This window comes from Mustela putorius, unplaced genomic scaffold, assembly GCF_011764305.1.
Source record: "Mustela putorius furo isolate JIRA1106 unplaced genomic scaffold, ASM1176430v1.1 tig00003927_pilon_pilon_pilon, whole genome shotgun sequence".
Lineage (NCBI taxonomy): Eukaryota > Metazoa > Chordata > Mammalia > Carnivora > Mustelidae > Mustela > Mustela putorius.
Genome location: NW_025422072.1, coordinates 2889900 through 2911627, shown reverse-complemented (window position 1 = coordinate 2911627; position 21728 = coordinate 2889900). Strand labels below are relative to the sequence as shown.

The 21728-nt window shown below is 34.5% G+C and overlaps 1 protein-coding gene across 4 annotated transcripts in view; it reads left to right on the top strand.

The window, feature by feature from the left end:
* ADGRB3 (adhesion G protein-coupled receptor B3) overlaps window positions 1-21728 on the top strand; it is a 726064-nt gene that overhangs the window by 419310 nt on the left and 285026 nt on the right. For all 4 annotated transcript variants that reach the window (XM_045069381.1, XM_045069382.1, XM_004769290.3 and 1 more), the window contains 2 exons: window positions 2254-2356; window positions 15352-15395. In XM_045069381.1, the coding sequence (XP_044925316.1) occupies window positions 2254-2356; window positions 15352-15395 (147 nt within the window). The remainder of the gene's footprint in view (window positions 1-2253; window positions 2357-15351; window positions 15396-21728) is intronic.

Here is a 21728-nt window from a genome sequence, read left to right as displayed (position 1 = left end):
ACAGACAAACATTCTCAACCCAGAGTTATATACACCTTGTCATTCTCTGAGAATCCTGCTAATCTGCTAATATATCTGTTAATATAATTAATTGCCCAGCATCACCTCACAGCTTTGTTAATTCTATCTATTCTCTCCTGATCCCCTGAACACTTTTACTCAGAGAAATAGGGAACAATAAATTTGCAAAGGGAACTTCGCATTTAGAGCTTATCTCATATCATTCTCAATGCAACTGACCTTCAATTAGTATTAAATGAAATAAAGTACAGTTAACCAGCCCTCTCTGTTTGCAGATATCTTCCCCTAAAAAATATAAAGTCCAATTTATAAAGTCTAATTACTTAGTTGTTCTTTACTTTTTACTGTTAGGCCAGATACCATGAAGCCTCGTGAGTGTTTAAGTACCTGTTACTTGACATTACTGAATACACAGAGAGAGAGAACATAAAAAACGTTATCCAACACAAAATATGTTTATAGTTCCTGTATTACTAAATATAGTAAATTCTTCGTGGTGGCAGAGTCAGCATTTTTTTTTTTTCTGGTAAAATATCAGGCAAAGACCATCCCATTAGAGAAAATATTTTCACAAAGAATGTGAAGTTCAACATTGTTCTACAATATTCAAATTATATAATTTTGATGGGATGGCCATTTCTGGAAACAGTGTGACATTTATGCAGAAAATTAAACATGAAACCACATGATCAAGCAGTTCTACTCCTAGGTATTTACCAAATACCTAACATACCATACCAAAACATATGAAAACACATGTCTATGTAGAAAGTGTGTATACCAATTATTCATAATAGCCAAATATGAATAGTACTAGTCATAAAAGTTAAAAATCAGAAGTAACCCACAGGTTACTTACTTAATTGATGAGTGGGTCATAAACTGTGTTATAGCCATATCATGGAATAGTACTCACCTATAAAGAGAAACAAAATGGATGCATCTTAGAAACATTATGCTAAGTGAATTAAGTCAAACACAAAGGTCTTTGTACTGTTTGATTCTATTTAAATGAAATTCTAGGAAAGGCATGATTATAGTGGCAACATGTTCGTTGTTGCCTGGAACCTTGGGAACAGGAGGGGAACAGATGCAATGAGCTCAAGAAAAGTGTTTCAGGGTAAGGGATCAGTTGTCTGTCTTGATTTGAGGTGCTTGTATGGTAGTATACAATTACTAAAAGCATTAAACTGCCCACTTAAAATTGGTGAATTTTATTATCTATAAATAACACTTTAAGTAACAAAAAAAGTGGGAAAAATTAAATTACTTCATCTCTGATACCTGTTACAAATGCCCCAGTACATTCATTACTCGTTCTGTGGAAGGACATGCTCTTTTGTTTGTTTCAAGTCAAAAAGAAGGGATGGAAGAAATATATATAGCTAAAAGCATAATCAAACTTTAAATCTCTAAATAAGAGGTGATGTGTGGCATTTTATACATGTTAAGTAAAAACCAATATGTACAAGAAAGAGTTGGTTCCGTTTTATGTTTATGTTTATGGATAATTTTTGTATCTTGTAAATATATTTAAAACTTCTTTGTGAGTGAACTGTAATTGGTAAGATATTTCAAAAGGCAAATGAATTCCTTACATGAAGCATATTGAGATAAAGAAGTGGCCTGTAAGTCTCTATTGCTGAAATGAATGATGGTCAATGATTAGCAACAGCAGTTATTTATATTTCAACTCTGCTTGTTTTCATGCTGAACCACATCCCAATCATTCATCTTAATGAATTTTGAGATAGTCTAAAAAACGCCAAGATAGCACTTTACAAGAAGAATACTGGATCTCCTGGAGAATAAAACCGTTAAGCCCACCTTGAGATACATGGATTATATTCATTTAAAGATTGCCTGAACGTTTGAATTCCCAATCCATCTCTCTTGGAGGTGAATCAGAGCTAAGGAATCAAAAGCTCGTCAGTGCCGCTGCTCTTTCATCCTCCCTGCCTGTAAAAGGGTACAGTCAGCACTAGCTTCCCCTCCCCCCAAACTTCTCCAGTTCTAGATAGGATTTGTTTATAAGAAGAAATGAACCATAGCTTTCCATGAGAAGTTCGTTAGTATCATGCTTTAAATCTGTTGGCCCAGTTTCTCTGTTTTCCTTAAGATAAATTAGGATATCTTTATTTATTTAACATGCATCCCAACATGTACCGAGCAGTAGGAGTTCATACTTGTCATCCATCCTTTCTCCTTTTAATCAAAATTATTCTGTTTCAGAAATTACACTGTCGTCAATTCCAAAATCATCGTGGTCACCATAAGGCCTGAACCCAAAACAACGGATTCATTCCTGGAGATAGAACTGGCTCATTTGGCTAATGTAAGTATAACCTGTGTGGCATTGAGTTGCTTATAGTATTTACCTTTTAAAAAAAGGTTAACGGTCACTCACTTGTTCAGAGCACGTTTTTCTAGACTTTATTTAGGGTTGTAAATGAAGTGATTTCCATGAATATATATATATATTATATGGAAACAAAGGCCAGGAAATACCAAGTGATGTGCATGCATTTTTGATAACCCTTTTTCTGGTGACTATGTAGTTTGAAATACAAGTTTTATAAAAATGTAGAATTTTGTTTAAAAAAATGCCAGATTACCCTATGTTTTTGCCTGTAATAAAATTCCCTTCAGTTTATCTAGGATAATAATTATTAAATTGTTTATCTATGTTCACATCTTTATTGGGCTCTGAGTCAAGCAGTAGAGGAGACCAAGATGAATAAAAACGTGTCTCACCACATGATGGGGGAGACTGCCGCATAAATACGTAGGTGTAAAATGCATGCAGCAATAGAAGTTCTAAACATAATACAAAGGTAGGTAATTAACTTCTGAGTACCCCAGAGTAGGAGAATGGGTGGGATGGCATTTGATAGTGCTGGGTCCAGGATCAGGGAAGACTTCTTAAAACTACCTGGGTACACCAGTAATCCAAACCTAAACCTCTCATTCCAGAATGACAAGAACCCTTTCTTGAATCCATCCAACCACAATTGGAATTCTTTAAATCTTGCTCCTTCCTTCTGTAGAAATTTAAAATTTCTTATACTTTACACATTCACTTGAAATGCTTCAATCACAGATGAGGAGGGACAGGGAAAGTGATTCCTATTAAGACTCTGCTGATGATGCTTTGATTCTCCCTATATTAAAGTGAGCCACTCTCGTGTGTTGCATTACACAGGTGATTTTTTTTTTTAATTCCTTGCAAAATTTCTGTGAAGCTGATATTTACATACAAATAACAGAAGCAGAGAATGTCATCTTCCCAAATTGATAAATTTAATGAATGGCAAAACAGAATCTATACTCAAATCCTTTGGTTTACAAAACCCATGCTTTCTCTCCTATTTTATAATTTCTGGTTTCCAAAAAGAAAACCAATTTTGGTTTTATAAAAAAGTGACAATTATCTTCCCTGCAAACCACTTTTTTCTAAGATGCTTCAGGCTTCCTAGATTGTTTAATGAAAATCTCAAACCTCTTAGTAATGACTTTTAAACATTACAACTAATACTTAACCTATTGGATCTTTTTCTGCTTTGCCAAATGTGACCATACCAGTTCTATTTAATTTTAAGAATGTGTTTTATTTCTATAAAATCTACCTCCTTTATACTAAGAATAATCTCATCTCTACCTAATCTCATCACTGCACTGAACACTGAGAATTCCTTTAACATTGCTTTTGAGAAAGAACTTATGTTTTTGTACATTCAAAATTTGTTTAAAAATATTTATTTACTTATGTTTTTGTTTTTTATTATTATGATAATGTCTACCAGTTGTAAGCATCAGTGAAACATAGTAATCTCTATTACTAGTTCCCAGAATTCTTTGCTAAAAAGAAAAAGCAATACGATGTCAGAGTGAATATCATATTTCTTATGGAGAAAACACTTATGTAAGTGGACATCAACAAAACTTTCCTAAATAAAGTCACTATTGAGAATTTAGAGAACATATTAATTAAAGGACATTTTTTTCAGAAGTTGAAGAAAGAGTAACCGAGTAACCTCAACAGTAGTGTTGATGAAACCGTCTCACTAATGTTAATTCAAACTATTTGAAATTAACAGATTTAAACTTTGAGTCAAACTTCTCTTCTGGGGATTCTGCCAGTCAATTTACAAAGGAGATAAACCATGTACAGAATATTACTTTTTATCTATGAAAACTGGAGTTTATCATCAACACATTTTATTAAGCACCAGCTAGACAGTTGGAATGACAGGAAAAGTCAGAACATAAGAATGAGATGATTATCACAGGTCACTTAGAACAAAATGCTGTCTTTCAATATTTTGAGCATATGAGTTGAGCAGATTTTCGAAACAATATAATCTCCCCTCTAAAAGACATCCATTCAAAAGAAAATAGACAAATCTGTTGAAAGGGATTCTGAGGGAGAAGGAGAGGAAGAAGAAAAGCTTACGCTGGAGAAGAAAATATTGCCAAGTCTTCTCACACGCTTCTACTGTCCCCTTGCTTGCAGTGCCCAGCTGCCCTCAGAGGCTAGCCCAATGAACAGCTACAAAACAGAGCTTCTCTGGGTGGTGGGATCCCTCATTTCTCCCCTTTATTTTATAAACACCTTTCACACTTCTTCCATACAATACATACAGCCCTTGGTCTCCTGTTTTGAATTTCTAATGCTTATCGCCCAAATTAGAGTTTGTAAAATACTTTACTACTCACTGAGGGAAGGGATTTGTAACTGATTTGTTGAGTATCCTAGTATTTATTACCAATCTTAGAAAAATATGCTACATACAAATTAATTTTAGCTTATTTCCATTGAAGAGATCATCAAAGAGTCTATAGTGGAATATATTGACCTTCGTTAAATGTGAGAAAAGATGCATCTTAAACATGAAAATAGGAATTGATGAGAACAAGCTGAAATTTTATTATAACTGTATATAATCACTGTTTCTGCCTTTAAAATTGAACTATTTTAGATATATTTCTAATATCAAGTCTACTTTCACCTATTTTCTTATATTAAAAATACGCACCACACTTTCCTGAGCTCAGAAAACAGTAATGACGTGCAAATTTTATCTGTTTCATATACCATGTAGAAAAAAATGAAGAATGAGAATTAATAGTTATAGTGAGTCTAGGGAAAAGCCTGTTAACATTTCCTAAATGAAATGTGTCCTTTTAAAAAGCTTTTTAACAAATAGCATTTAAAGTATGTTAAATATAATAGGGCCCTTGGGAACTAGTAGAAATAGTTGGTAGAATATGGAATCCTGAAATTACAAATTGTATTTAGCAAAGCCAATTGCAGTTTTACCCAGCTCATATATCATTAATGACTCAGATGCTATTCTTAGTTCGGGTTTGGGGGGCTTTACAGCTTTATTGTGATGACCTCTAGAGTTAGGGTCTGTAGTGCTTAGGCATAGCAATTACTTACTTTTAAAAAATATCAAATTTGCTTTTCCAGGAAAAGAATTTCATTTTTCATGTTACTTAAGATTTCTTCAGTTGTGAGATTGATGGTTATCAATATTGTTAGATTATCTAATGCATAAGGAAAGGTACTAATTTTATTGAAAAAAATTGTTGAGTCCTAAATAAATATAGTAGAATCACCATATATACACGCATGCACACACACACACACACACACACACACACACACACACACACCCAGCATTAAGATGTCTCGGATCTGACAGATCTGAACCTGCTATGGCTTTCCAAGGTGGATAACATCTCCATCTTTAAAGAGGAGTTAGAAGAATAAGAAATTAAATGCATTTTAGTTAGTTCATGCTCTATCAACTTTGTTAGCCTGAAGATAAATTCTTTTGCCAAATGTAAGCATATTTTTATGCAGTTCCATTTCTAGTAGAAAGACAGATTGGACTACGCTGGCCTGCCGTCTGCAGTCTTGCCTTTCTTTTTATTTCTTCCTCTGAGTAGTGACGTGTGCTGTAGGTAACATGATACTGCTGTCTTTCAACATTGAAAAAAAATCTACAAAATTTATTCGTAGTTCTCAAATCGGTCATATTCACAAAAAAAGAGAGAAAGAAAGAAAGAGAGAGAGAGAGAAAGAAAGAAAGAAAGAAAGAAAGAAAGAAAGAAAGAAAGAAAGAAAGAAAAGGAAAAAGAAAAAATCTCATGGGAATTTGGGCTGGTAGGTTTTGTTTTCTTTGCCATATTTGCTTGCATACGAACAGGATCAAGCTAACAAATGGAGTTTGTGTTATGTGTATACACTAAAATTAATCATGAGCCACAACCTTTGTAAATCATAGCTGAAAACACAGTGGAAGACTCTAATGAATATGCTTGTTAACCCTTAGATAAGCATGAAAGACAATGAAGAGATTTCAACACTCATCAGTGAGTATTTTCCTGAATATTAACGGCTGATAACAACACTAGGAATTAAAAATCACTTGGCAAAGCTTAAGAAAGTTGAGTTTGTGCATATATAATTTCTACGAAGGGGTGTTTGTATTGCTTTACTTTTTGAATTACTTTTCTACCGAGTTTTTGTCCATTTGAAAGAGATTTCTGATTTCTTTTCCCCCTGCTTAAAGCTCTTGGTAACTTTTAAGGAAAAGTCTCGAAATACTAACTAAATAAGCAGATTGATGCCTCTGCTATTGGCAGAAATTGAGTTGGAAGTTGTTTTCTAGCTACAGTTTTGTGGTTTTTTTGTTTGTTTGTGTTTGTTTTGGTTATATCTAAATTCCTCAGTTTGAGTAAGCGACCTTCCCACTTACATTCCAAATTCAGTTTATTTTGATTCATAATATATAGTTAATATTTTTCAAAAAGATTTCGAATAAGTACACTATTTTTGGAGCAGCAATTAGCAAACTTTTTCTTAGGAGTCATAGAGCAAATATTTTTAGATAGGTGAGCCATAACGGTTTCTGTCCCTTCTACTCAGTTCTGCTGTTGGAGCATGAAAACAGCCAGACAGTATATAAGCAAATGGGTGTGGCTCTGCAATGAAATTTTATTTACAGAGATAAGTGTATTTGGATTCTACAGTATAAAGTTAATCAGCCTCTATATAGTACATAGACGCATGCTCCCCCCTTCTCGCAAAATGCCCATGTCCTAATCTCCAGAACCTGTTGTGTTACATGTCAAAAGGGACTTTGCAAATGTGATTAAGGGTAAGCACATTGAGATGGGGAAATTATCTTGGATTATCTGGGTAGATCCAATTTAATCGCCTGAGCCATAAAAAGTGGGTAACTTTTCCCTATGGCTGTGGTCAGAAATACAACATAATACTCAACTACCATTGCTAACTTTGATGATGAAGAAGAAAAGGGCCTCAAGCAAGGTGTGTAGGCAGCCTTTAAAGGCTGAACACAACCCATGGTTGCCAGCCAGGAAGGAAATGTGGACCTCAGTCCTACAACTGCAAGGAATTGAATTTTGCTGAAACCTGAATGAGCCTAAATATGGGTTTATCCTTGGATCCTCCAGAAAGTATTGTGATCCTGCCGATTCTGTCTTTGATTTCAGCCTTGTGCATCTCTTGAGCAAGAGATCCAGCTGATCTCACCAGACTTCTGACCTACAGAAACTGTGAGATAATAAATTCATGTTATTCAATGCTGCTGTTTATGGCAAACTGTACAGCAGCAGTAGAAAACTAATAACGCTGCATTGGAACATTGCAAAATTAATTTTAGATTATGAAGATAATATATATGTAAGCATTAATAGTGCCATTTTGAATCAGACATAATGCAATACTGATGATATATTATTCAATAAGAATTAATTAGCAACCTGAGATTAAATTCTGTCCTGCTGATTATCATACCAGCGCTTTAGGAACCTGATTAAAGGAATCACCAGACAATGAGATGGCAGCTGTGAAGTGGCTGTGAGATGTTAAAGAAAGTCAGAGGATGTCACAAGACAGCACAACCTAGGCAGCCACGGGAAGGGCCTTGTGGAACCAGGTGCTGGACATCAGGGGCAACTCTGGCATGTGTAGATATGTTGTGCTTTTGAAGGAATTTAGTAGAACTTCTTTGCTGGTAGCTGATAGACAGACTAGTGCAAAACACCGCTGTTGCCCTTGCCTCTGCTACAATCCTATAAAAGTGTTATTAAGATACATTGTAACATCGTTTGGGCTATAAAAGGAAAAGACTTAAGCTGTCTGTTTCATATATATGAAATCTAGTTATTTAACTATTTTTTTTAAAGTTCCTGGCCACTCCAACTCATACTTGGAGAGTTTCTGCCCCTAGGAAACCCATGTATGTGTTTGTTGGGAGGTACACCAGACTCCTGTGCAGACATTGGTGGAAATGATGTAATCATGTAGTAAGGCACTCTAAGATACCTACATAGAGGCAATGATTTTCTTTGAAGAACACACATACAAATAATCCCTGATAGTGGTTCGACTTTTTACTGTTTTCCATATGTCCAACAGGCAGTATTCATCGGGAAATAATGTATATTCAGGTTAATGATCTATCTCAGAAATTAGAGAAGCAAGTTGTTATCACATTCACAAACATAGTGTCATCTGGTTAATGTGGGCCAGTGAGTAACCATAGCAGAAGCTGAACTGAATATACGTTCTTTCTTTATGCCCCAACTGAGTAGCTGAGAACTCCTCAAGAAAAGCTATGCAATGCGGATGGGACTCATCCTGATAAAACAATATTCTGCATTTCTCACTTCAGTGGTCTTTATACCAGTCTGCCTTAGTGAAAGGCAGCTCCTTCTTTTCCATATTGACTGGTTCTCAATGCGAAGTTCTCTACGGAACACTCATAAATCTATCCAAAAATCCTTTTATAGTCATTCTCCTGTTAAGTAGAAACACAGTATTATAGTTTCAGTGATGTTCTTTAGACTTCAGGTGTCTGTCAGCTACCCTTTCAGAAGGGAAAGAAAGAAAGAAAGAAAGAAAGAGAGGGAAAAAGAAAGGAAGGAAGGAAGAGAGGGAAAAAGAAAGGAAGGAAGGAAGAGGGAAGGAGGAAAGAAAGAAGAAAAGAAAAAGAAAAGAGAAGAGAGAGTGTGTTAAAACCAGATTTAGTTGTTTTTAAATATCACTTAAAAATATGAAAATACAGAACTGTACTTACCATAACCTTGAAAAAGGATATGGAGAACATTCAACAGATCATTTTCTGTTGTTGAGTTTCACACAACCTTTTTCAACTGTGTCGTACTCCTGGGTGGTATATTACACCTTCAGGAACTATGAAGTCATTTATTTGTTTAAAGAAATATTCTCACTAATCAGCTTTTAGGGGCAGGACCGGTCTTAGATTTGACGATGAAAAAATTTACATCCACAAGGTCTTACCTCCTCCAGCATGCATTCTTTAGGCTTTTTTTTTTTTTAATGTGTCTTTTCTCAAGCATTAAAAATACCCAGGTATTTTTAATGCAATACCTTTATGTCTAAAATTTTGAAAATTGAAGAGAGACTATGAAATGTCCATTGAACAATCTTCCTCCCATCTACATTCAAGAAGTCAATGTACAGCGCACTAGAAGATGTGACAGGGAGAATCAACCTGGAACATCTGAGTCAGAAAATTGGAAATATTGATATAGTTATGATGAAGTCAGTGCCCTTCTTCATGCCCTTAGATGCGTCGTCTGCTTGTTTGCTTTACCTCTATAGACAAGAGGATGTATTGTTTTAAAAGGACTATGAAAGGTACGGGAAAGTTAGACATTTCCAGACTTGGAAGTTGTGATGGCATATGAGCACTAAGCATTTGGAAGCTTGAAGAAAAACGGGAGAAAGAAACCATATAATTTCTCTTGTGTGTGTCTTGAGCAGTGTTCTTCAGATTTGATGTGGATAAAAACTATGTAGAGGCAGTAATAATTAAAATGCACATTCCTAGGGATAGCCCCAATCTCAAAATATGTGGTGCCAAGGACTCTACATTTTTGATAAGCACCCCAGTTGATTCTAGAGTAGGTCCAGAAAAAAACCATTGGAAAACACTAAGATAGCAGGAGTGTAGTAAGCATAGTATGTGGATTGAATTTACTCAGAATGGAATAACACCAAAGAAAAATTAGAGAAACTTGGTCTTCACTCATTTTTATTGTGACTTTACTCTTATCTTTTCTGCGATCAGCTTCAGATCTCTGCTCAAATATTGTCTTATGGGTGAAGGCTTCCCAGTATATAATATTGCAACTAATTCACTTCCCATTCTTTCCTCTCATTGTGATTTACTTCTTGTCATAGCACAGATTACCATCCAGCATGTTATATATTTATGTTTTTATTTTGTCTCTCTCCCTGCCCCCTTCACTATAGTTAAATCTATGAAGCAAGAATTTTGTTTTGTTCACTGCTATAACCTCAGTGCTTCAAAGGGTACCTGGAATATAATACGTATTTACTAAGTGATTTTTTTTTTGTATGAATGACTAAATGAAATTTATCATAGTGAGAGTAATTTACCATAGGGAGATGTATTTAGGGTATTCTATAGGGAAAAAAAAAAAACTGACTTGGAAGAGAGTTTTGAAAGAGGAGGAATGCGCTTATGAAGTCATTTAGGAATCACTGAGAGCTAGAACTAGAAAGGATGTCCAAATTCCCTCTTCTATTCAAAAGAAAAAAGAAAGAAAAGAAAGGAAAAAAGAAAAGTTATGCAGATCAAAGGAAAAGAGAACCACCTATAGAAATACATTGACAAAGCCAGTGATATATTATATTGTTAAATAGGTATATTGGTTTGTTGATGTGGAAACAGAAAAGAAGTAAAAGTAAAAAAACAGCAAAGACTATTAAAGACACTTGAAAGTTATATATTGAACAACTATGGTAATGAGGAAATTTGGGTCATGGTACATTTTTTAAATGCCTTAAAATAGGGTGAGTAGAAATATTTATTTAACTTGAGTTCGACTATTCTATTTTGAATGGGGTCAAGAAAGTTCTTTGTTGTTTGTTTCTTTGTTTACTTGTTTTAGAAAAAATGTGTTTTTCAAGAATAAAGTATCCTGGGGCGCCTGGGTGGCTCAGTGGGTTAGGGCCTCTGCCTTCGGCTCAGGCCATGATCCCAGGGTCCTGGGATCGAGCCCCGCATCGGGCTCTCTGCTCCGCAGAGAGCCTGCTTCCTCCCCTCTCTCTCTGCCTGCCTCTCTGCCTGCTTGTGATCTCTGTCTGTCAAATAAATAAATAAAATCTTTAAAAAAAAAAAAAAAAAAAAGAATAAAGTATCCTTTCCAAAAGTTTTCAATACATGCAGTTTTTATATTTTAAGTGTCAATGAGATTGACAGCTACGTAAATGAATTTTTTTAAGCACGATTGTCTCATTTGGTTGAGAATTGTTTGCTTCCTTAGTTTAATGCTTTTTGTTTGTTTGTTTGCTTGTTTATTCAACAGACAGAGATCACAAGTAGGCAGAGAGGCAGGCAGAGGGAGAGGAGGAAGGAGGCTCCCTGCTGAGCAGAGAGCCCAATGCTGGGCTTGATCCCAGGACCCTGGGATCATGGTCTGGGTTGAAGGCAGAAGCTTAACCCACTGAGGCACCCAGGCACCCCAATGCATTTCTTTAATCAACTTCTATAGACTTGTCCACGCTCACCCATTATCCTCTTGCTCCTGTCATTACATTTTGTTACTCTCTGTTTGGCTCACCATTTCCTGTTATCAATTTCCTGTAAATTCCTCATAACAGATCTTATAGCAGAGTACCTTTGAGAAAAATGTTTAGAAATTATAACAAATACTTAACAAGTGGTTTCCCAGCAGAACCTTTTAGACAGTGTTTTGTTTTGTTTTGTTTTTATGTTTAGGATTCACTCATCATTGATGTTTGCTTTATGCTTTCCATTGCACATTCTTTTTCTTTAAGCTACTGGTCTATCCAGATACTAAGATTTCTTTAATTTGTTTGTTCTGCTTATTTTTCTAAACTTCAAGTATTTAAATAACTGACCTCAGCTCACAGACCTACGTATTGGTAACTACACAAGAATGAACCCTTACAGATGGTGTCTGTCATGTGTAAGTTCCAGAATGTAGAGTGAAACACAAAATTGAGTGGTGCCTTTTGGAACCTATAATAATTTTCAAGTAGATACTTTTGAAATTTTCACAAGGACAAGAAGAGAGAGAAGCATGAGATAAAATCGAAGAGATGAGGGGTGAAGAAGGTAGAAGATAAAACTAAGGTTTACGATGGCGTGGATTAAGAGTAGAATAAGCATTTTTCACCTTTATACTTTTATCTGAAAATGGAAATCAGTTTCATTAGGGGATTTAAAAAGGAAAGATATCCAAACAATTAAGGTTGTTTTATATTTCTTTTTGAGTATTATTTTTTGTTATAACTTGTTATGAATTCTAAATATGAAATAGTAATCCTATAATCAGTATCCTATATTGGTTTACATAGAAATTTAAGTTTACCTAACTCATACTTTACTAAAAGAAGTAAACTAGATTCAGAAGTATTATTATCTCAGGTTCTTCACCCATAATTAGTTTCTATATTCATGAAAAATATACTCCCATACCCCTCATTGTGATATTTCAAGGATAATTTATTTTCTATAAAGTGTTCTGAGATCTTTTGAACAAATTCCCTGATAAAATGTAGTATAGCTTTATGATGCAACATTGTAGCTATAGTAAAGATTTCTTAGAAAGTCACAGACTGAACGAAAATTTTAACTAAAACCAGATAGGACCTCATGGGACAGGGGAAGAAAGCTATTTAGAAAAAAAAAGAAATGGAAAGAATAGAAAAGAAAACAGTTTGAAGCACCTTTCCCTTCTGTGACCCTCCCTAGATCTATACCACATGTAGAACCACATTAAGACTCACTTACTTGATGAAACTTGATCTAACACAAGCCATGATGTCCCTCATTTCTCCCTTACACAGTATATTATGACAAGTGACACTTATAAAACCATGTCTCTTTGTTGTTATATGAATATTAACATATATAAACATAAACACACATATGTGTGTTCCTCATCAACCTCCTTGAGGCTATAACCTTCTTAGGGAAGGAGCATTTTTATGCCAAGAGCATTGTTTATAGGTATTAGCATTTGACAAGAAGAAAGATACCTTGGATATGCGGTCTTTGAGGGATTTTGGTAATGATGTTAAAATATTGGAATTAGTCAAATGTCCTAATTATAATGAAAAATAAAATTGGGATGGATTTCACAAATTTTAGAATCACTATTTTTAATGTTTATTTCTAGTGAAATTTTTGAACAGATACAGTAAACAGCACTTAGGCAACACTTTACAAAGAGCCTGCCTAGACTTTTAAAGAGGTTGTTTTGCTGGATATACCTTGGTGATTATCTACTAAAACAAGACTGAGGTGTAGGGGTCGCAGCCAGGGAAGGAGCATGTCCACCTATGGAACAGAGCCAAAAGCTGGTTTTATCTGCCTTGACCTAGTCATCATTTTTATTAATGATTTGGTTCAATGAGGGGATAGACACCATGCTTGTTTCTTAATCCTGTACCAATTAAAAAGTTTTGAATCAATAGTGAATGTGTGGGATGTCAAAATCAGGATTCAAAAAGTCTCTCCTAGGAGACTTTAATGTATAAGTAGTCAAGGTGAGGAAGAGACTCCCAAAATATCTGATACAGTCATAGCTTGCATTATTAGGAATATGGCATCTTACAGGGGAGAGACAATAACACCACTTTTTTCTGCACTGGTGGGACACATATTGATGGTTTCCCTAAACACACCTCAAAACTATGTGCTCTAAGAAATGAGTGATGTGGAGAATGAGAGAACTTGAAACAAACAGCGTATGTTTAATAAAGAAGAGGGCTCTTCATGGGTAGAATAGCATCATATAAAGGAAGAATTTTTAGGCTAGTTTCAAAAGGGCAAAATAAGGCCCAATGAACGTGACAGACAGAAAGAAAACACTTAGACGATTAGTACTCTTTAAAACAGAAAGATAATGAAAACCTCATGGCGTCATCCTGAGGGCCAGGGGGGCTACTCATACATATACAATTATTGAACTGAATAAATATTTGATACTTTTTTTTTAACATATTTTCATTAGAAATGATTCGATACAAAATAATCTATTGATTGAGAAGATATTGCAAGCCATGATGTATAAACTTGTGTAACCGCTATGTTAGACACCTAAAACTAATGTAACATTGTGAGCTATTTAAGAAACAACAACAACAACAATAACACTTTGCCGTGGACTAGATGTGGCCACATCTGCATTTTCTCTCAATTGATTTCAAACGAATGAGATGGTCTTTAAACGATAATAATAGCTCTACTGGGACTTGAGCGTTTCTACACTTTAGATTACTCTTATAGGAAGGAAATGATAAAACTTTATGTTTATTTCCAAATTCAAAAGAACATCCCATTTTATGCTTCCTTCTCTATCTTCACTCTATAGGTATGACTATTATAATTAAGAAGACATACAAAGGGGTTATTAAATAGTGGATCTGGTTTAGTTCATACTAATTGTGAAATACACCCCAAAAGGGCAGCCGTGACTTGCTAGGAGGAGGTGGCACATTGGGCCAGAGGAGCTTGCACATCATGTACAAATTTATACTTAAAATCCCTTTAATGACACTTCATTCTTCATACTTTAAGGGAAAGCTAACTCAGAGAATGCTATGAGGTGCATCGATTTTTATTTCACTCATCATCATTATTGAATAAAATGGTTTTTTAAAAAAATGCAGCTATTAATAACCCATTTTTAGAAAAAAAAAAAAAGGGAGGAAAGAAGAAGAAGCTATCACTATCCAACACGTTTTCTGGAAATGGACAGTTAATATAACCATCTCTTGCCCCTAGGAAGGCGACAACCAGAGACTAATAAGGGTGGCAGTGGTTGTGTTTGTAACGTGTGCGTAATACAGAATGTTTCCCTGTGATTTACACTGTGTAGGTACTTTGGTCTTCAGAAAGGAAATAATCCAACAATTAATATTTTACAGGTTAAAATAAATGAAATCTTTTACAAATTAGGTAATTTGTAAATTATCAAAATATGGACCTTGTGCCAAATGAGAGCTTCACTTTCAATTTTCAAAAGAAAAACTAAATATAGGTTATGACATTTGTAATAAACGTATTGTTTTCATGATTAGAATTTAATGAAATGCATCACTAAGGCTGAGGAAGGACAAATTTTTTATGCAAAATAAATAGAGATGGAGTCTTTAAAGTATCATAGTACAAGATAAGAAAGCTGCCATTCTGTTTGCATTTCACATAAAACTTCCATTTTTGTTGTATGTATTCAAGAGACATTTCTTCTTTCTCTGCTTATTTTTAGGGTACTTTGAATCCCTATTGTGTGTTATGGGATGACTCAAAAACGTAAGTGACAGATGTTTTCTTATATTACTCTGGGTTAAATATTCAAAGCACATTAAGTTATTTCAGCTGCCTGCTAGTCAACAGGAATATGATAAGTTAGTGGGATGTGAGTTACACTCAGAAGACATTCTCCTTTGTGCATCTGCAGGACAGGATGATGAATGTGTCTGTGTGTGATGATGCCATCAGATTACGTCCCAAGATAGAATTGTGTTACCTAATATGTAAGGCACATTGCAATGCAAATTCCATGAAGATTTTTTAAAAGCTCTAATATTTTAAAATCATAGGAGCTCAAATGCTGTTTCAACACTTTGCTCTAGTCATTCAGCTTAGCATTGCAGAATAAAATGCAATCTCTATGGTCATTTAGCCAATACATTTCTTGCATGACCTTGAATCTATTATCAGAGTAATGTGATATTTATATGGCTCTTCCAAATTGTTTTGTTATAAAAACATTGAGTGACATTTAATTTTCTTATTCATATATTTTATGAATTCATGAAGACAAAGGAAAACCATTGCAATAAATAAGGATTAATAATTCTTCGATGCATTCCTTTGTACAAGAAATTGCAATATATCTTGTCAAAATCATCTTAGTCTTATTAGTAATTCTATGGGATTTTAAGGATAGTCTCACAGAACAGAAAACTCCTGATTAAGTGTTAATTAGACCCTTACACTTTAAATACTTAGGTACATTTATTTCCAGATTATACAGCTGTTTTGTTTTGTTTTGTTTTGCATGGAGGGGAGATAAATATCAATCAATCCCAAAGGCTAATACTGCCCTGTGGATGCTGTCAGATAGGGTACCATGATGTTGAGTTCGAGGTTTTCTAAGATTTTCTCCAGTGTTCTTCACCCTAAATCTAGTCTACAGCTGAGGTTTTACTATGCTACTTGCATCTCACCAGTAGCTGTACTGGAGAGTCTAGAAAAAGGACATAATTAGAATTCTAGGTAAAGAAAATATCTACTGGATGTGATTATTTCTAGGATACTGGTATAGTTTACATTACAGTATTTATGTGGTTCATGAATCAGTAATGTTGGGCATATTATTTGCTGTAGATTCTGATATTCTAGGGATCCTCTTCTTCAAGGAATTTTAGTGCCATAAGGAGAATCCACATTGCCATGATGATGACATGCACTGGATGTCCTCATAGATGTCATTATTTTTTTCTTTTGAAACACAATACAGAAATCCATGGTAGTAAAAGCTTTGCAAGCTTTGCTCTCTACCATTAGCCAGAGAAGACTCGAGTAGTATATTCTGACACACTGTTTAGTATGTTGTATAGTCAAGGGAAGAATGAAATGCTACAAACATCTAATTGAATATTTTCTACTTAGGAAAAATATGCCATCTTAAACTCATGATTATAGCTACTTGCATATCTTTGTGAATAATAATCAACTTTGATGTAGTTTTATTATCTTTTTAGTGGTTAATGTGCTTCATGTTAATACAAACAGGGGAAGTGTTAGTTTTTCCTAAAGACCCTTGGAACTGTTAAAGGAATACTATGAAGAAAGAGCATTCCTCTATTTTGTGACTCTCTTGGTTTCCTTTCACAGAAGGTCTAAGCTTTTAAGTTTAATGGAGAGAGAGATATTGGTGTTTGAGGTTAGTGCTAATCTTGGGAATCAATCATACTCTTTCTCCAACATCTGCTAAAACATCACTCTTATCCATGACAAAACAAACAAACAAAACCGCAATGTCTTAGCTTTACAAAAATCAACTTTTAAGTTGTCCTTGAAGAAAACTATTCAGTCAGAAGTGTGGTAATCCGCCTTTCAAAGTAGATTATCTGAAGAGATCAGTGTAGTTCATGTTTCCTGGATGTACCTGAAAAGTAATCAAAACTGACAGAACTTCTGTCCCATCACACTTTTTATCAGAGTGTTTTTATCATTAAGTTGTTTTTCTGGGTGAGTTTTAAATAGTGAAGGTTAAGACAACTTTATTTATTTTTTTCACATTTGTTTTATTTTGATCATGGTCATATATAGACATAATAACTTTACCGATGCAGTGATTTCAACTTTGAGTATAAGTGCTCTAAGTATAGTTAGTCGTGAAGAGATATGGCTACTAATTTTTATACAGAAAAGAGTTTACTTAAACAATGCTCTCAAGACTGCATTAATAAAGTTGAAATGTAATTTTGTTTTATGTTATCAGAATGTCTTACCTTTTTCATTGAGTTACAATTGATATATAACATTATATTGTCTCAGGTGTACAACACAATGATTCGATATTTGTATGTATTGCAAAATGATCCCCACAGTATGTCTCCTTAACATCCATCACCATACACATAGTTATATATCTTTTTCTTGTGATGAGAACTTTTTTTACTCTGTTAGCGACATTCAACTATGAGACACGGTATTAACTATAGTCACCATGCTCTAAATTATATCCCCATGACGTTTACTGTATAATTTTGTGTAACTGAAAGTTTCTACCTTTTGACCTCCTTCGCTCTTCGCTCATTTTGTCCACCTCTTACCCCCCTCCCCTCTGGCAACATCAAATTGCCCTACTTTTAATTTTTAATTAATTTTTATTATAAAATTATTATCTGAGTATCATTTACTTATAAAATTTTAAAAAATAACTGCTAAGGCAAAAGTCCCCATTAATCATCACCAACTGGGGTGTCTACATCCACTCATCTCCCCAAGGTCACTTCTACTTATATTTTTTTATGTGTAATTTCAGGTATCCACGCATGCATTGACATATGTATGCAACCATAAAAATTAATACTATTTTTACATAAATATTATCATACAGTATGTAACATTGGCATCATCAATTTTTAATTTCACAATATAGTGTGGAAATTTTAAAACTGTACTACATATGTTACACTTTCTTGTATGTACTACATTATATAAATCTATCATAATCAATCTAGTATTCCTAATATTGATGGCATTGAGGTGATTTTAAATTTTTTTAATGGAATGTATTGTGCTTCTGTGTACCTCCTTGTACATCCCTTTTTGAGGTTGTCTCTGACCATCCGGTTGAAAGTGTTATTCTCTTATTCTCTGTATATCACCCAATTTTATATTCTTCACAGCATGCATTCCTGCTTATTTATTTTTGTTTGCTTATTGTCTGTCTCCTCCACCAGGAAGTAAATGCCATGAGAGAGACACTTTATCTTTCTTATTCATCACTGCACTCTTAATGCCTAAGACATCCGCACACAGTATATATTCAACAAGTACTTCAACCCAATTCTTGTGTTAGTTTTGCCCAAGAATCAATATTTGCATTTTTCTCAGGTACTGTTTCTCTTTAAGAATTATTTCTATTTATGTTTCATCTTATTAGTACCATAACAATTAGATCTAACATTAGAAGTTTTAAAGGGAGAATACTTCATCTTGGTATAATACTCAGGTCCATTATAAATGGTCAATTTTATTTCTAATTATAATTAACCTGATAATCCCAAGCAAGGATATTGGGTACAATAGTCTCAGACAATTTCAAAACATATTTTCATCTTGCATTGGCTAACTAATTGGCGGGATGCAGAAAATTTCATTATGAGTGACCCATGCAATTAATTGAAAGTACTTCCTCACCTCAGAAATGCTTTTTTGGTTAGGAGAAGCGTTTCTTTTTAAATGTTTAAATTTTTTCTTTTTAATATAGCTTACAAAGTTATCATTAAGATAATAATTTTCACATTCTTTGGGACACTCTAAAGTTCGATTTTGTGTATTAGATCATTTTCTGGAAAACCCATAAATTATCTATGGTCTTTTAATTAACTTGTGGTCGTTCTCCATGGGTCTGAGTAACACCATCTGATGCTGTCAGGTTTGTGAAGGATCATGTTTGTTTTCAGAAAATGTTTCAGAGTGTCAATCATGTGAATTTCAATTATAATTTTGTAACTATTGCTAAACAGTTTTATCAATCCATTTATGACTTATGTGCCTCCCTTGTGGTCCAAAACAAGAATTTTCAATGGGCTTCCTATTTTTCTACAATTAGAATTGATTTATCAATAGTCACATTTTGATTGAGACTGATACCGGCTTGTTTGATCTCAAGTAACTGAATTGCAGTGATTCCTCTCCTTTGCTTCTGTTGCCCTTGTTTCTTCATCGCCGGGACTTTTCCCTCTCTTTAGTCATTTATATTGGTAGTCACCATTTCATATACCTGACAATATGATTCCTAAAAATATAAAACTAACACTCTGGCCTCATGCCGTCACTCCAGAGGTATCAGCATCATTTTCTTTGCTTTTCGGGCGACTGACATATTCATGCCATTATGGAGAAATGATGTCATAACTTCAGGGACATACACTTAAAAAAAAGCTCTGTTAGCTTTTAGGAGTTCACCACAATTACTCAAAGCATTACTGTCACTGGGTAACCAACCTTTCCTGTCCATGTGATAACCAAAGGATAAAACTCTTTCATAAGGCCCTATTCACACTGTCAGACTCAGCAAATTGATATGGACAAAACTCAATATCCTTACAATTATTAGAAAGGAGCAAAAAGAACAAGGGAGAGATCTTGTTGGGGACTTAATTTATACAAGAGTTAAAAAAGAAAGTAGGCAAAGAACATCTATGCAAAACAATAATATGATGGTCCTATTGTTTGGGGTTTTTTTATTTATTTAATTTTTAAAGTTTATTTTCAGTGTAACAGTATTCATTGTTTTTTCCCCACACCCAGTGCTCCATGCAATCCGTGCCCTCTCCAATACCCACCACCTGGTTCCCCCAACCTCCCACCCCCTACCCCTTCAAAACTCTCAGATTGTTTTTCAGGGTCCACAGTCTCTCATGGTTCACCTCCTCTTCCAATTTCCCTCAACTCCCTTCTTCTCTCTAACTCCCCTTGTCCCCCATGCTATTTGTTATGCTCCTCAAATAAGTGAAACCATATGATAATTGACTCTCTCTGCTTGACTTATTTCACTCAGCATAATCTCTTCCAGTCCCGTCCATGTTGCTACAAAAGTTGGGTATTCATCCTTTCTGATGGAGGCATAATACTCCATAGTGTATATGGACCACATCTTCCTTATCCATTCGTTGGTTGAAGGGCATCTTGGTTCTTTCCACAGTTTGGCAACCGTGGCCATTGCTGCTATAAACATTGGAGTACAGATGGCCCTTTTTTCACTACATCTGTCCTATTGTTTTAGATGATATACAGAATCATCCTTTACAGACCTGCAATTACCTAACTGAAATCTTTTCTTGATTAGCAATGAAAAAAATGAAGTCTGTGTTCAAAATATTCAGCATACATCTAGCCATGATTCCAGTAGAACACTATTTCTGGAATTTCTTAGTGAGTTAAGTAACCAGACATAGGATTTTAAAACTATTTAACTTCAAAAAGTGTTATTACTTTTATTGCATAGATTGCTCTGTTCAAAATACTTTAAGGGGGGTGACTGGGTGATTCAGTCAGTTACATGTCGGACTCTTGATCTAGGCTGAGGTCATGATCTCAGGGTCATGAGATCTAGCCTGGTGTGGGGCTCCTCACTCAGTGGAGTCTGCTTGAGAGCCTCTCCCTCTGCCCTTCTCCCAACATGTGCATGTACACACACTCTATCTCTCAAATAAATAAAATAAATCTTTAAAATATGTTAAACTCTAATTGAGTACATCATGGTAGTCAGTACTTTGGGAATAAATTACATGATTATATTACGTATAAGCTGTTCAGTCTTCCAAATTAACCTTCTTATGTGCAATTTCCAATATGCCCAGTGTATGTCCTCAGTAGCAACATGGTCATTTTTACTGGACAGTCTAAGGTCATGTTTGCCCTTCTGTCGTGAGAGTGGTAAGAAATAAAAAAACTATTTCTGACCTGCATTTATTATAATTTTGTCTTAATTGGCATAGTCTGAGCCCATATGGCTCCAACTGCAGAACCAATTAAGATGTCAGGGTTCCGTGGGATTTCCCACTATCCGTTCAGTGATCAATTCTTAGATAATATAAAACTATGTTAATACGTTATATTTCCGTTCATTATATTCACACTGACAGAAACAAGAATATTAGACTTTTATGTTATCAAAATACAAGTCATTGTAAATTAAAATTGGCCAATTTCCAATAATTTAGATATTGTATCATGGATCAAAAATAATCACACACAAATTCGTAACAGTTATTTGTTTTCAGATATATCACTGATAAAATGTTGCTTTTGTTTGCAAGATAACTGTGCTTTTGAAAAAGTACTAAAATTAATAGAAAAATCATAATACTTTGAGAAAGTAGCAAGACAATTAAAAAT